Here is a 15964-nt window from a genome sequence, read left to right on the forward strand (position 1 = left end):
AAAATACTAATGATTGGGAACTCTATATTTACTGATAGCTAATACATGCAAGAGCTTCTTTTCTCGTAAAAAAAAATTGGCCATCAGTGCTGATGCTTCCAAATATCATCTACTGCATATTTTATAAAAAAATAAGACAATCTCATACAGACATTTTATTCACTATATTTATAAAAACAGTACCTCAGTCTATAATGTGCAGTACAAACAGATATCTCGCTGAAAAAAAATGAGTACAGACTTCTGTATGCTATTAATCAGAAAAACTGAAAGATGTCAACTGTTCAATGAGAAGGAAGGAGGTTATAGTTAACCATTTAGAGTAACTAGTCATTCCCATGTCTATGGTATAGAACTTGTCAAGCCATTATAGACAAGAATATTAAGTTCTCACAGTAAGCTGTTACAAACACAAAGCAAATCACTACAGAATACTACTTCCAAGGAGAAAAGTACAAGTATTTTCTGGTACCACAGCATAGATTAGCAATATGTTCATCAAAACTTAAGAAACCTTCAACGTTTTGGTTTAGTAGTCTAGATTCCAGTTCTGAAGGTTATGTCACGTATACTTAAGTGTGTAAGCCAGTGCTGAGCAGTGTGGCTTAATATTCATGACTTTGTATATAATGCTGTTGCACATACTGGAAGATGTAGAATCCTAGTGGGCAGAGTTAACAAACTGCCAAGGGTACAAACCCTGATGAGAGTTATACACAGGCATCTGAACAGTAGCCAGGATGTGGGCCACAAATTACAACAGGAGCTAGAAAAGACATAACAAAGGCAATTTTGTAATAATCATTGGGGGGGGGGGGTGGATTTCAGTATGCCGGTGGATTGGGGAAATCTGGTTGCTGGATCTTGAGAGAAGGAATTTGTAGCAGGCATACGAGATATTTTTAGAGCAGTTTGTGGTTGAGCCAAGTAGAGGAATGGCAATTCTGGATTGAGTGTTATGTAATGACCCAGATTTGATTAGAGAGCTTAAGGTAAGGAACCCTTAGGAGGCAGTGATCATATGATAGAATTCACCCTGCAGTTTGAGAGGGAGAAGATAAAATCAGATGTGTCAGCTTTACAGTGGAATAAGGATAATTACAGATGCATGTGAGAGGAACGAGCCAAAGTTGATTGGAAGAGGCCACTAGCAGGAATGATGGCAGAACAGCAATGGTTGGTGTTTCTGGGGGAATTTCAGAAAGCACTTGAAAGATATATTCCAAAGATAAAGAAGTATTCTAAAGGGAGCAGGAGGCAACTGTGGCTGACAGGGGAAATGAAAGACAGCATAAAAGCAAAAGCATATAGCAAAATTTAGTGAGAAGGAAAAGGATTTGGAAGCTTCTAAAAACAACAGAAGGCAGCTAAGAAAGCTATAAAGAAAGAGAAAAAGATGAAATAAGAGGATATAAAGTTTTTTTCAAATATATAAGGAGTAAAAGAGTGGATATTAGACCACCGGAAAATGACACTGGAGAGCTAGTAATGGGGGACAGAGAAATGGGAAGTATTTTGTGTCAGTCTTTGCTGTGGAAGACGAGCATAATGCCAGAAATGTGACTGCTAGGGGGCAGAGTGAGTGTATTTACTATTATAAAGGAGAAACTACTTGGGAAGCTGAAACGCCTGAAGATAAGTCACCTGGACAAGATGGACTACATCCCAGGGGTCTAGAAGAGGTAGCTGAAGAGATTATGGAGGCACTACCGTGATCTTTCAAGAATCACTGAATGCTTTAATGGTTCCTGAGGACTGGTAACAAACTGTTCTGGTCTCTGCCATTATTTGGGTTCATCAGATGTGTGGAGAGTGGGAGCTTGCTCGCCATATCATACTGCCCAGGCTTGCATATCTAGACAGCCAGGATACAACATCCATAGTCAACTCTGACTGAAGGAGACCCACATTTCATCTCACCTGAGGAATGGAAAATTGCAAATGCCATTCCACTCATAAGAAGGGATGAAGGCAGAAAAAAGGAAATTATATGTCAATTAGCCTGACTTCAATGGTTGGAAAGATGCTGGAGTGTTATTAAGGATGCAACTTTGGGGTACTTGGAGGCATATGATAAAATAAGCCTGAGTCAGCATGATTTCCTACGAGGAAATCTTCCTTGACAAATCTGTTGGAATTCTTTGAGGAATTAACAGGCAGGGTAGACAAAGGAGAGCCAGTGGATGTTTATGTGGATTTTCAGAAGGCTGAAGTGAAAGTGAAGACTAAGTGCTGCACATACAGCTGCTTTACAAAATAAGAGCCCATGGTATGGGAAAGGTACTTGAATGGATAGAAGATTGGCTGATTGGCAGGAGGCAAAATGTGGGAACAGAGGGGGCCTTTTCTGGTTGGCTGCTGCAGGAGTTGGTGATGGGACTGCTTCTTTCCATGTTCTATATGAATGTTTTGAATTAACGTAATGATGGCTTTGTCGCCAGGTTTGTGGATGATATGAAGATAGGTGGAAGGCAGCTACTGTTGAGGAAGCAGGGTGTCTGCAGAAGGATTTAGACAGATTGGGGGAATGGATAAAGATGTAGCATATGGAATATAATGTAGGGAAGTGCATGGTCAAATATTTTGCTAGAAGAAATAAAGGTGTGGAGTATTTTCTGAGTAGGGAGGGAATTCAATAATCAGAGGTGCAAAGAGACTTGGAATCCTTGGACAGGATTCTCTGAAGGTTAATTTGGTGGTGAGGAAGGCAAATGCAATTTTAGCATTCATTTCAAGAAGACTAGAATAAAAAATGCAAGAATGCAATGCTGAGGTTTTATATTGGTTAGCATTGGAGAGTGTGCGGAGGAGGTTTACAAGAATGATCCCAGGAATGAAGGGGGTTAACATATGAGGAGTATTTGATGACTCTGAGACTGTACTCGCTGGAATTTAGCGGAATGAGGGGAGATCTCCTTGAAACCTATTGAATATTGAAAGGTCTGGATAGAGTGGATGTGGAGAAGTCATGTCCCGTTCTGACATATCGGTCTATGGCCTCCTCCTATGCCAAGATGAAGTCACCCTCAGGGTGAAGGAGCAACACTTTATATTATCATCTGGATAGATACCTGATGGTATGAATATCAATTTCTCCTTCTGGAAAAAAAATTCATCCCCTCTTCCTTTAATCCCCACTCTGACCTTTCACCTCTTCTCACCTGCCCATTACTTCACCCTGGGTCCCCTCCTCCTTCCCTTTATTCTATGGTCCACTCTCTTCCAACAGATTCTTTCTTCTCCAGTCCTTGAACTTTCCACTCACCTGGTTTCACCCATCACTCTCCAGTTAACCTCCTTCCCTCCTCCCACCTTTTTATTCTGGCATCTTCCCCCATCTTTCTCAGTCCTGAAGAAGGGTCTCTGCTCAAAACATTGACTTTATGTTCATTTTCATAGATGCTGCCCGACTTGCTGAGTTTCTCCAGCATTTTGTGTGTGTTGATGTGGAGAGTATGTTTCCTGTAATGGGGGAGTCTTTGAAAAGAGGGCATAGCTTCAGAATTGAGGGGCATCCATTTAGAACAAAGATGAGGAAAAATTTCTTTAGCCAGAGGGTACTGAATCTGTGGAATTCTTTGCCATAGACGACTGTGCAGGCCAAGTCATTGGGTATATTTAAGGCAGTGGTTGATGGGTTCTGCATTAATCAAGTGTCAAAGGTTACAGGGAGAAGGCAGAAGAATGGGATTGAGAGGGCTAATAAATCAGCCATGATGGAATGGTGGAGCAGACTCGATTGGCTGAATAGCCTAATTCTGCTCCTTGGTCTTAATGTTTAATCTTTGAAAAATTAAATAGTGCATCAGTTTAAAATTCTGAAAAGATGAAATCCAGTACTGTTTCATTGCAAAAGCAAGGGGAACTTTGTCAAATTACATTATACTTTTAGTAGCATTAACCCAGTACAAGAACTTTTGCCTCTGTAGATTCAAACTTCAAATAGATATGAACATTTAGTATGAAATATAGAGGAGGAAATGCCAGAAAATGCTGTCCTTTTGGGTGATGTGTGAAAATGACTTATCTACCCTCTCAGATATATATAAAATATCTTGAAGCGTTATCTAATGATGATCAAGGAGCTCCCCCATGTCCTGGCCAGCAATGATTCCTCACCCAACATCTAAATAGATGATCTGATTATTTAATAGAATAGAAAGAAATGCTGGAAAACACTCAGCTGGTCAAGCAGCATCTTTGGAAAAAGAAACAAAGTTAATGTTTTAGGTTCAAGATCCTTCTTCAGAAAGGTATACCATATCAAAGTCCCTTTATCAATTCATTATCAATGTAACTTGTCTGCTACAGAAAAGAACAAGTATTCACAGTTAGCTTTTGCCATGATAAAGCCATCTAAATTGATAGGAATTCTAGAGAGAATGGTACAAACATTTATTATTAGCACAGTGTGAATTATTTTGCAATATATTAATCAAATCTTAAACTTTTAATACTTTCTTTGAATGGTGTACACCAGTTCTGAAGCCTATGTACTGTATAGCTGATATATAGAAGCAAGTTAACTTTCTCTTTCCATTGATGCTCCCTGGCTTACTGAATGTTTCCAGATATTTTATTTCAGATTTCCAGCATCTGCTGTATTTGATGATCCAGTCATTTATTTCACTATTTTTTAGGATCCTGGTGTTTGTAAATTGACAGTCACATTTTTTGCATTACAACTATACTTGAAGTACTGCAGCTGTAAAGATGTCCTGAGGTTGTTAAAGGCACCATTGAAGTGCAAACTCTTTCTTTCTCTTCCCATTGCAAACATAAAGTATTTGCCTCAGTACAAGAACCAAGTTTTGATAGGTACATTTACTAACAACATGAAGGCAATTCAACTAAAGACAAACTTGTTTTAGTTTGTAAAAAGTAAAATCTTAGACATAAATAAAAACATCAATAAAATTGAAACAGTGCACATTCTGTGTACATACTACATACTTAAGGCCACATTTTCCTCTTTCATGAATAAAGTTAATTGTCTTTATTTCATTGTTTTTTAGACCCAGAAAAAAAATAGTAGGTGTGCAGATGATTTCATGTAAAATAGTTCCTGGAACTTAAGTGGCCATTTTGAACAAAATAAAGGGCCCCCCATTTTTTCACAGCCAAATGGCAATTGAGATGACAAATATTGCTTGTTTTTAACTACAGAGTATGTAAATCTATTTTATATATATAAAAAAAGAGCATGATGAAAGTAGTTGGAATTGTATTTGACCAACGAGGACCCATTGTCCTGATCAGCAGACTCATAGGAATGCAAAAATTTTCAAACAGATCAGCAGATTTACAGCAGATTAAAAAGGTGTTGCCAACCATTACAAAATTTAACCAGTGATAGAACCTGGTGGGGACATAATGCAATGAAAAGTTCCTCAAGCAAACATCAGAATAATGTTCTCCCTTCATTTGTAAATCAAAGACATATATAGATTTAAATTGGGTAGTTGTTATATAATGTTAAATTTTAAAAACTGCATTTTGAGACATATTCAGGTAACAAGAAAGAAGCACACTAATACAACTTGCATTGACATCCCACAGCAGGGTTCCCAACCTTTTTTATGCCATGGAGTTCTACTGTTAACTGAGGTATCCATGAACACCTATGCCAGAGTAAGGGAACGAGGATTGGGTCTGAAGCTGCAATACATTTGGAGATTAATGAGGGCCAGATAAATAATTTGAGGAGGTCTGATATGACAACATCTCATGTTCATTGCTGTAGAATTTTGATTATTCCCAGTGTCATTTTTGACCTGCTCAGTGTTAAAATACAATCAATACTTTCATCAGTCCTCTGTTACTTATACATTTTACTGCTTTTCACACACTCAGGAAAATATGACCCTTAAGGCATAGTGTTAGGGGAAACAACTCTAAAATAACTTAAGAATTTTGTCTAACTGGATTTTCCAAAAGGAAATATTCCTTTGCTAAAACAAATCAAGACAGGGAAGGGAAAAATATCAGCTATAACCAGAAAAAAAATGAAGATTCTGCTGCCGTGGATCATACTGGTGCAGTGTGTACACCATCCTGAATGAGACGAAGCATCAGTTTTCTTCCCTCTTCATGTCACTGTCCACATCTTTCATTTTCTGCTCTTGTATTTTATTTCTTGTAGATGCTATAGAAAAACAGAATGAAGAACTACTGCTCAATATTGTCCATACTAAACCAGTTCATATATTCAATGATGGTATTATAATTAGGGTGAGAATTCATGATCTGAATCGTAGAGCATCACATTTATTTACTGATGCGGTTGACGCTCATTGGCACTGCTGAAATCCCACAAAATTATGTTTTGTTCAACAGCTTAACAGGTATGGATTTTGGTCATATTGTTCTGATAATCTACAGTTGCAAGAAAATGTTTGTGAACCATTTGTAATTACTTGGTTTTCTGCATTAATTACTCAAAATGTGGTCTGATCTTCATCCAAGTCACAACAGTACACAAACAATTGTACTTTCCATGTCTTTATTGAACCCATTATATAATCATTCACAGCCCAGGCTGGATAAAGTAGGTGAACCCTTGTATTTAACAACTAGTAGACCCCCTTTTAGCAGCAATAACCTCCACCAAATGTTTCCCGTAGCTGCCGATTAGACTTTTACTATGGAGAGGAGGAATTTTAGACTATTCCTGCATACAAAACTGCTCCAGTTCATGCCAAAGGATCTCAATTGGGTTAAGATCTGGATTCTGACTTGGCCATTCCAAAACATTAATTTTCTTCTTTTCAAACCATTCTGTTGTTGATTTACTCCTGTGTTTCAGATCATTGTCTTGTTGCATCATCCAACTTGTATTAAGCTTCAGGTGATGGCTACCCTGACATGTAGAATGTCTTTGATACAAATTTGAATTAATTGTTCCCTCAACGATTACAAGCAGTCCAGGCCCTGAGGCAGCAAAGCAGCCCCAAACCATGATGCTCCTTACACCGTGCTTCACAGTTGGGATGAGATTTTGGTGTTGGTGTGCCGTGTGCGTTTTCCTCCAACATAGCAATGTGCATTTCTGCAAAAAAGTTCAACTTTTGTCTCATCTGTCCACAGAACATTGACCAGAAGCATTGTGGAACATCCAGGTGGTCTTTTGCAAACTTGAGATGTGCAGCAATGTTTTTTTTTAGAGAGCAGTGGTTTCCTCCGTGGTGTCATGTCATGTCACTTTTTATTGTCATTTCGACCATAACGGCTGGTACACCCAGTAAAAACGAGACGACGTTTTTCAGGACCATGGTGCTACATGAAACAGTACAAAAACTACACTGAAATACGTAAAATAACACAGAAAAAACTAAACAGCAAACATGAGGAAATCTGCAGATGCTGGAAATTCAAACAACACACACAAAATGCTGGTGTAACGCAGCAGTCCAGGCAGCATCTATAAGGAGAAGCACTGTCGACGTTTCGGGCCAAGACCCTTCGTCAGGACTAACTGAAAGGAAAGATAGTAAGAGATTTGAAAGTAGTGGGGGGAGGGGGAAATGCAAAATGATAGGAGAAGACCGGAGGGGGTGGGATGAAGCTAAGAGCTGGAAAGGTGATTGGCGAAAGTGATACAGAGCTGGAGAAGAGAAAGGATCATGGGACGGGAGGCCTCGGGAGAAAGAAAGGGGGAGGGGAGCACCAGAGGGAGATGGAGAACAGGCAGAATGATGGGCAGAGAGAGAGAGAAAAAAAACAAAAAACTAAATATGTCAGGGATGGGGTAAGAAGGGGAGGAGGGGCATTAACGGAAGTTAGAGAAGTCAATGTTCATGCCATCAGGTTGGAGGCTACCCAAGGTATAAGGTGTTGTTCCTCCAACCTGAGTTTGGATTCATTTTGACAGTAGAGGAGGCCATGGATAGACATATCAGAATGGGAATGGGACGTGGAATTAAAATGTGTGGCCACTGGGAGATCCTGCTTTCTCTGGTGAACCGAGCGTAGGTGTTCAGCGAAACAGTCTCCCAGTCTGCGTCGGGTCTCACTAATATATAAAAGGCCATACCGGGAGCACTGGACACAATATACCACAACAGCCGACTCACAGGTGATGTGTTGCCTCACCTGGAAGGACTGTCTGGGGCCCTGAATGGTGGTGAGGGAGGAAGTGTAAGGGCAGGTGTAGCACTTGTTCCACTTACAAGGATAAGTGCCAGGAGGGAGATCGGTGGGAAGGGATAGGGGGGACGAGTGGACAAGGGAGTCACGTAGGGAGCGATCCCTGCGGAAAGCAGAAAGAGGGGGGGAGGGAAAGATGTGCTTGGTAGTGGGATCCCGTTGGAGGTGGCGGAAGTTATGGAGAATTACATGTTGGACCTGGAGGCTGGTGGGGTGGTAGATGAGGACAAGGGGAACCCTATCCCAAGTGGGGTGGTGGGCGGATGGGGTGAGGGCAGATGTGCGGGAAATGGGAGAGATGCGTTTGAGAGCAGAGTTGATGGTGGAAGAAGGGAAGCCCCTTTGTTTAAAAAAGGAAGACATCTCCTTCGTCCTGGAATGAAAAGCCTCATCCTGAGAGCAGATGCGGCGGAGACAGAGGAATTGTGAGAAGGGGATAGCATTTTTGCAAGAGACAGGGTGGGAAGAGGAATAGTCCAGGTAGCTGTGAGGGTCTGTAGGCTTATAGTAGATATCAGTAGATAGGCCGTCTCCAGGGATGGAGACAGAAAGATTAAGGAAGGGGAGGGAGGTGTCAGAAATGGACTAGGCAGTTCTCACAGCTACCTGGACTATTCCTCTTCCTATCCTGTCTCTTGCAAAAATACTATCCCCTTCTCACAATTCCTCTGTCTCCGCCGCATCTGCTCTCAGGATGAGGCTTTTCATTCCAGGACGAAGGAGATGTCTTCCTTTTTTAAACAAAGGGGCTTCCCTTCTTCCACCATCAACTCTGCTCTCAAACGCATCTCTCCCATTTCACGCACCTCTGCCCTCACCCCATCCACCCGCCACCCCACTCGGGATAGGGTTCCCCCTGTCCTCACCTACCACCCCACCTGCCTCCAGGTCCAATGGAGGTCTCCGTAACTTCCGCCACCTCCAACGGGATCCCACTACCAAGCACATCTTTCCCTCCCCACCCCCCTTTCTGCTTTCCGCAGGGATCGCTCCTTACGTGACTCCCTTGTCCACTCGTCCCCCCCCATCCCTTCCCACCGATCTCCCTCCTGGCACTTATCCTTGTAAGTGGAACAAGTGCTACACCTGCCCTTACACTTCCTCCCTCACCACTATGCAGGGCCCCAGACAGTCCTTCCAGGTGAGGTGACACTTCACCTGTGAGTCGGTTGGTGTGGTATACTGCGTCCGGTGCTCCCGGTGTGGCCTTTTATATACTGGTGAGACCCGACGCAGACTGGGAGACCATTTCGCTGAACACCTATGCTCGGTCCGCCAGGAAAAGCAGGATCTCCCAGTGGCCACACATTTTAATTCCACGTCCCATTCCCATTCTGATATGTCTATCCATGGCCTCTTCTACTGTCAAAATGAATCCAAACTCAGGTTGGAGGAACAACACCTTATACCTTGGGTAGCCTCCAACCTGATGGCATGAACATTGACTTCTCTAACTTCCGTTAATGCCCCTCCTCCCCTTCTTACCCCATCCCTGACATATTTAGTTGTTTGTTTTTTCTCTCTCTCTCTGCCCATCATTCTGCCTGTTCTCCATCTCGCTCTGGTGCTTCACCACCCCCCCCCCCTTCTTTTTCCCGAGGCCTCCCGTCCCATGATCCTTTCCCTTCTCCAGCTCTGTATCACTTTCACCAATCACCTGTCCAGCTCTTAGCTTCATCCACCCCCTCCGATCTTCTCCTATCATTTCGCATTTCCCCCTCCCCCCACTACTTTCAAATCTCTTACTATCTTTCCTTCCAGTTAGTCCCGATGAAGGGTCTCGGCCCAAAACGTCAATAGTGCTTGTCCTTATAGATGCTGCTTGGCCTGCTGTGCTCCACCAGCATTTTGTGTGTGTTGTACAGAAAAAAACTACATTAGACTACAGACCTACCCAGGACTGCATGAAGTGCACAAAACAGTGCAGGAATTACAATAAATAATAAACAAGACAATAGGCACAGTAGAAGGAAGTAAGTTGGTGTCAGTCCAGGCTCTGGGTATTGAGGAGTCTGATAGCTTGGGGAAGAAACTGTTACATAGTCTAGTCGTGAGAGCCCGAATGCTTCGGTGCCTTTTCCCAGAAGGCAGGAGGGAGAAGAGTTTGTATGAGGGGTGCGTGGGGTCCTTCATAATGCTGTTTGCTTTGCGGATGCAGCATGTAGTGTAAATGTCTGTAATGGCAGGAAGAGAGACCCTGATGATCTTCTCAGCTGATCTCACTATCTACTGCAGGGTCTTGCAATCCAAGATGATGCAATTTCTGTACCAGGCAGTGATGCAGCTGCTCAGGATGCTCTCAATACAACCCCTGTAGAATGTGATGAGGATGGGGGGTGGGAGATGGACTTTCCTCAGCCTTCGGAGAAAGTAGAGATGCTGCTGGGCTTTCTTTGCTATGGAGCTGGTGTTGAGGGTCCAGGTGAGATTTTCTGCCAGGTGAACACCAAGAAATTTGGTGCTCTTAATGATCTCTACCAAGGAGACATCGATGTTCAGCAGAGAGTGGTCACTCCGTGCCCTCCTGAAGTCAACAACCATCCCTTTTGCTTTGTTCATGTTCAGAGTAAGGTTGTTGGCTCTGCACTAGTCCGTTAGCCGCTGCACCTCCTCCCTGTAAGCTGACTCGTTGTTCTTGCTGATGAGACCCACCACGGTCATGTCATCGGCGAACTTGATGATGTGGTTCAAGCTGTGTATTGCAGCACAGTCGTGGGTCAGCAGAGTGAACAGCAGTGGACTGAGCACACAGCCCTGAGGGGCCCCCGTGCTCAGTGTGATGGTGTTGGAGATGCTGCTCCCGATCCGGACTGACTGAGATCTCCCAGTCAGGAAGTCTAGGATCCAGTTGCAGAGGGAGGTGTTCAGGCCCAGTAGGCTCAGCTTTCCAATCAGTTTCTGAGGAATAATTGTGTTGAATGCTGAACTGAAGTCTATGGACAGCATTCAAATGCATGTGTCTTTTTTGTCCAGGTGGGTTAGGGCCAGGTAGAGGGTGATGGCAATGATGTCGTCTGCTGAGCTGTTGGGACGGTACGTAAACTGCAGGGGGTCTAGTGAGGGGGGTAGCAGGGTCTTGATGTGCCTCTTGATGAGTCTCTCGAAACACTTCATGACGATGGATGTGAGTGCAACGGGACGGTAGACATTGAGGCAAGACACTGAAGACTTCTTTGGCACGGGGATGATGGTGGCAGCCTTGAAGCACGTTGGAGCAATGGCTCTGCTCAGGCGTTTATGTCCTTCCATAAACACTATTCTTGTTCAGTGTTTTTCTTATAGTGAACATCTGAACAGATTTTTAGCAAGTTCCAGAGATTTCTGCTTTGTTTGTCTTTTTTATAGGGCAGGGTACCTCTACAACTGACACATCCAATTTTATCTCATTGATTGGAACACCTGACTCCAAATAGCTTTTGAAGAAGGCATTACCCCACAAGTTCACACTTTTTTTGAACCTAGACGGATTATTTAAATGATGTACTCAGTATTGATGAGAAGTACAATTGTTTGTGTGTTATTAGTTTAGGCAAATTGTGTTTGACTATTATTGAGACTTAGATGAAAATCAGATCACATTTTATGAGTAATTAATGCAGAAAACCAGATAATTACAAAGCACTCACAAATATTTTCTTTGTAACTGTAGTTGATCATAAAAAGGCACCTCCATTCTGATATATGCACGTAAAATAAGTTTTGTTTATTGAGGATTGAGCCAATCTAACTATTCTTTCCTAATGTTATCAGGAAGTAAATACTGTTAATTTTCTGTGCCTCTTGTTACATAACTTCAGTCTCTTGTGTTCCAAACATACCTTAGTCAACTCATCCTCTCAAATACTTTCATGTAACTTTTACAAGGGCAGAGGAAAGAATCAAATGGATGAATTAAGAAATGTGACGGATTGAAATAACATGGTTAGTTAGTTAGTTAAAGATAAAGGAAAAACAGTGGCAGCATTAAAACAAATGCTGAGTGTGCATTCCACTCCACAGTGTGAGAAATAATTTGACAAAGTAAATATTTCCAAAAATATTAATAGAAACTGGTAAGCAAACAGACTACTTTTGAACAAACAAAGTAATATAACAAATGTATTATAGGGATGAGCGTGAAGATAAGGAGTAGAACGGTAGTGATAAAGGGAATATGTGTTGTAGAGAGGAATAATGTAGGTAAGGAAAGGACACATAGATTGCTGAAGATGAAAAGTATAAAAGGGTTTGTTGCATTAATATGCTTTTTTGAATTATAGGAAGGAAATTTGCAGACAGATTTGAAAGATCTCCTAAAATATTTATTTTGTTATCAATACTTGGGACCTGAATGCCACCTGAATTCTTTTCTCCCCTTTGAGTGGTCATGGGTGTGGCTCACCAGGATTCTATGGGAACGTTGTACTGTATATTTTCAAAGAGGCTTGAGCACATCCTTAATTTTTTCCCTCTGATCTCCTGGTAATCTCATGACCACACTATATTTGCTGGCGGACTTACTCTGTTCCATTAACATGAATTCATGCACTTATCCAATTTTATACATCCCAATCATCATTATTCTATCTCATTCATCAGCACAGAAAACTTCATCATCAAATGCAATGTTAAATTCAGAAAATACATTAAACTTTCCTCCCATTCAGGTATTATTCCCTTAAAATTAAGGTAACCCTTCCCAAATCAATTATTATTAATTCCAGATTCAGAAGCAAACAATGACTGGTTAGTAGTTTTACATTATAGTCAGATGTTTACAATTATTTCTGAGGAAAGCTCCACGTCTCCCTTTCTCAAGTTCAGGAGGTGACAAATTGATCGGAACGAGTAGAGACTTTGGAAACCAAAATTATAATGCCTGCAGGTAAATTCATAAAATGTTTTAAATAGCGAGCCATCTGCCACACCACATCTGTTCAGACAGTCCAGAATGCTCTAAGGTAGGCAAGGCAACAGTATCCTGTAAATCATTCAGGTTTCCACAAGTACTAGCTTGAGGAAAATAAGAATAATTTAAGGGAAAGAGTTGAGCATCTCGGAAGCAGATGCTCAAAGAGCCGAGTCAATATACAGAAGAGATCCAGCACCCTTGAATTTTCATAACCTTATTTTGCAATTCTTCTCGTGGTTAATATAACCACATTTATGCCAGCAACTTTAGTGAAAGGTTGAAACACCAGTGAACACAGTGTGAATGCAGAGCATTGTGGATAGAATGGAAACGAAGAGCTACTTTGGGACTATGGTGCAGTATGTTATCACAGGAACAAACACAACCATGCAGCTTAAGTGACTCCATTGCTAGCATATCCTGAGGTTAGAAAGGAAGAAAACTGCAATTTATTTCAGAAGTTTAATCAAATGCATATTTCTTTAGTTGTTGAAAGCTCTCTCGGCCTTCTTGGAAATATATTCTAACTCTATCTCCTGCGCCTTGTCTCAAATGCTGGCAAGGAGTTGTTACCAAATCTCTTCCAAAATACAAAACAAGAGGAGCATTCATTGTGGTTACAGGAAAGCACTGACTAGAACAGTTTTTTTCTCGGTGAAAAAAGGGCCTAAGGCAACTCCTCATATACATCTTTAACATTCTGCAGAGGTTTCATAGAGTAAAAAGATATTTATACATGGCAAGACAAAATCTAGAATCATTAACACAGAATTTCCTATAAAAATCTAATGAAGAATTCAGGGGAAACTTACTTATTCATAGAGGTAATCCAAATTGCACTGATGTATACAAGAGGCAAAAAGAATAACAAGAGGTTTACTGATAGAATTACATTTGACTAGTGGAGTATGAGCTGGGATTGTTGAAATTGCTAAAACTGTAGATGCTGGAAATGCTGTGACCTGACTTGCTGAGTATCTCCAGCACTTTTGTGTTTACACTGAATATATTGTTACCTTTTTCATCCAGAAGCTAGATACAACTGGAAGTGCAATTGATTTATTATTGTCACATGTACCAAGCCACATTGAAAAGTTAGTCTTGCATACTGGTTCTTACAGATCAAATGATTAAACGGTGCACTGAGTTAGGGTACAAATTCTAGATGTACTTTAACACTAGTAAGTTAAAATCATGAAATAAAATAGCAATTGCAACAATAATGTTGCAGCTATATAGGACCCTGGTCAGACCCCACTTGGAGTACTGTGCTCAGTTCTGGTCACCTCACTACAGGAATGATGTGGAAGCCATAGAAAGGGTTCAGAGGAGATTTTCAAGGATGTTGCCTGGATTGGGGAGTATGCCTTATGAGAATAGGTTGAGTGAACTCGGCCTTTTCTCCTTGGAGTGACAGAGGATGAGAGGTGACCTGATAGAGGTGTACAAGATGATGAGAGGCATTGGTCGTGTGGATAATCAGAGGCTTTTTCCATCACGTGGGTGCAATTGGGTGGTGTGGGCTTGTTGGACCAGAAGGGTCTGTTACTGTGCTGTATTTCTAAATAAAGTAAGAATCTCAGGGTTAAGGTTCAAAAAGTCAACATTATCAAAGCTGAGAGCTATGTGTCAGTCTAAGCTGGATAAAACATGACTATTTTTCAAATTTGGATCAGACAGGGTACCAAAAGATATCTCACGTCTTTAGGCTCAAGTCAGGGTCAGGCTGAGTTTTGATGGGATCCACTATTTTGTGGTTTAAGGTTTACTGTGCTTGTTCTTTCTGCAGAATATAAAATTCCTGAATAAATTGTGGTGTGCTAGTTTTAGCAGACTTCAAATTATTTCTCTATGAAATGTGATACAAATGTAGGCACCACACAGAGCTTCTGAGGTGAGGAGGCCTTCAGGTCATTTCATTATCACACCTGCACAGGCTGAGAACATGCAGAAAATGCTAATCAACCAAGCATGGGAAATTAAATTTCACAATCACACACTAAGCATCAAGTCACATTTATGCCTTGGGCATTTAGCAAAAGCACTTACTCATTTCAGCAATCTTCTGCTGCAGTAATTTCGATTCCCCAGACAAGTGTTTGCTAAAAGGCAGAAAGAAAATAAATGTAAACACAGATGAGTAACTACCTTAATGCCAATAAATCCCATTGGTACAATTCTGCTGACATAACCTGTGATTTTGTTTTGCCCTTGGATTCAAGTGAAATTGAATTTGTTCTTGCTGCTTCCTAATGGATGTGAATGGAATAGTGTTGGTATCTTTGTTGCTTACCTGCCATCAGCTTCATCCTGTTCATCCATATCAAAGCGAAGCCTTTTTAGTGGCTTTGGCACACTCCCCATGTCCCCAGCCCGCTTCAGGTGCCGATCGCTGCAACTGACCAGCTGGTTGATCTTCTGGAATTTTTCTGGTGTCTGCAAAAATGATCATTGTTGTGGTGACAATCACTGAACTGATCACAGTCCACTTTGGTGATGGGTGGTTAAGAGGAGGAGCAAAGTTCTACAGATTTAAAAAACTTTCAACAGAATGTTCAACTTTGCCTCCTTGATGTATTTTAAACAAAGGAATGATCCCCTGACAAACCTTACATGCCTGCCACTATATTATTTGATTGGCGATGTAAACCAAGTGCGGTTAGCCAGGTTTAGATGGGATAGACAACACAATTTATTGGCATGTTCTTGATTATCCTGGACAACATCTATTTTATTTCTGTGTTTGACAGTACACAGCTCTGTTATCAGTCACAGGGAACACAGAGAGAAATATCCCATTGATCCTCTTGAAACTGATGACCTGATTGTAAGCATATATATTTTCCCCCATATTCTTTAACATCTTTGCTATTAGAAAAACTCAGATTTAAGAATAACAAATCTAATATCAATTCTCATTTAAAAAGA

At 41.2% G+C, this 15964-nt stretch overlaps 1 protein-coding gene across 1 annotated transcript in view; it reads right to left on the bottom strand.

Annotated features, from left to right (window-relative positions):
* Window positions 1–142: 142 nt before the first annotated feature.
* The window catches only part of rb1 (retinoblastoma 1), a 307448-nt gene continuing 291626 nt past the window's right edge, over window positions 143–15964 (bottom strand). Inside the window, exons 25-27 of the mRNA XM_073045946.1 lie at window positions 15330–15472; window positions 15086–15138; window positions 143–6145 (exon numbers count right to left, since the gene is read on the bottom strand). Coding sequence (XP_072902047.1) covers window positions 6072–6145; window positions 15086–15138; window positions 15330–15472 — 270 coding nt within the window. The 3' untranslated portion in view covers window positions 143–6071. The remainder of the gene's footprint in view (window positions 6146–15085; window positions 15139–15329; window positions 15473–15964) is intronic.

This window comes from Hemitrygon akajei, chromosome 5 (genome assembly GCF_048418815.1).
Source record: "Hemitrygon akajei chromosome 5, sHemAka1.3, whole genome shotgun sequence".
Lineage (NCBI taxonomy): Eukaryota > Metazoa > Chordata > Chondrichthyes > Myliobatiformes > Dasyatidae > Hemitrygon > Hemitrygon akajei.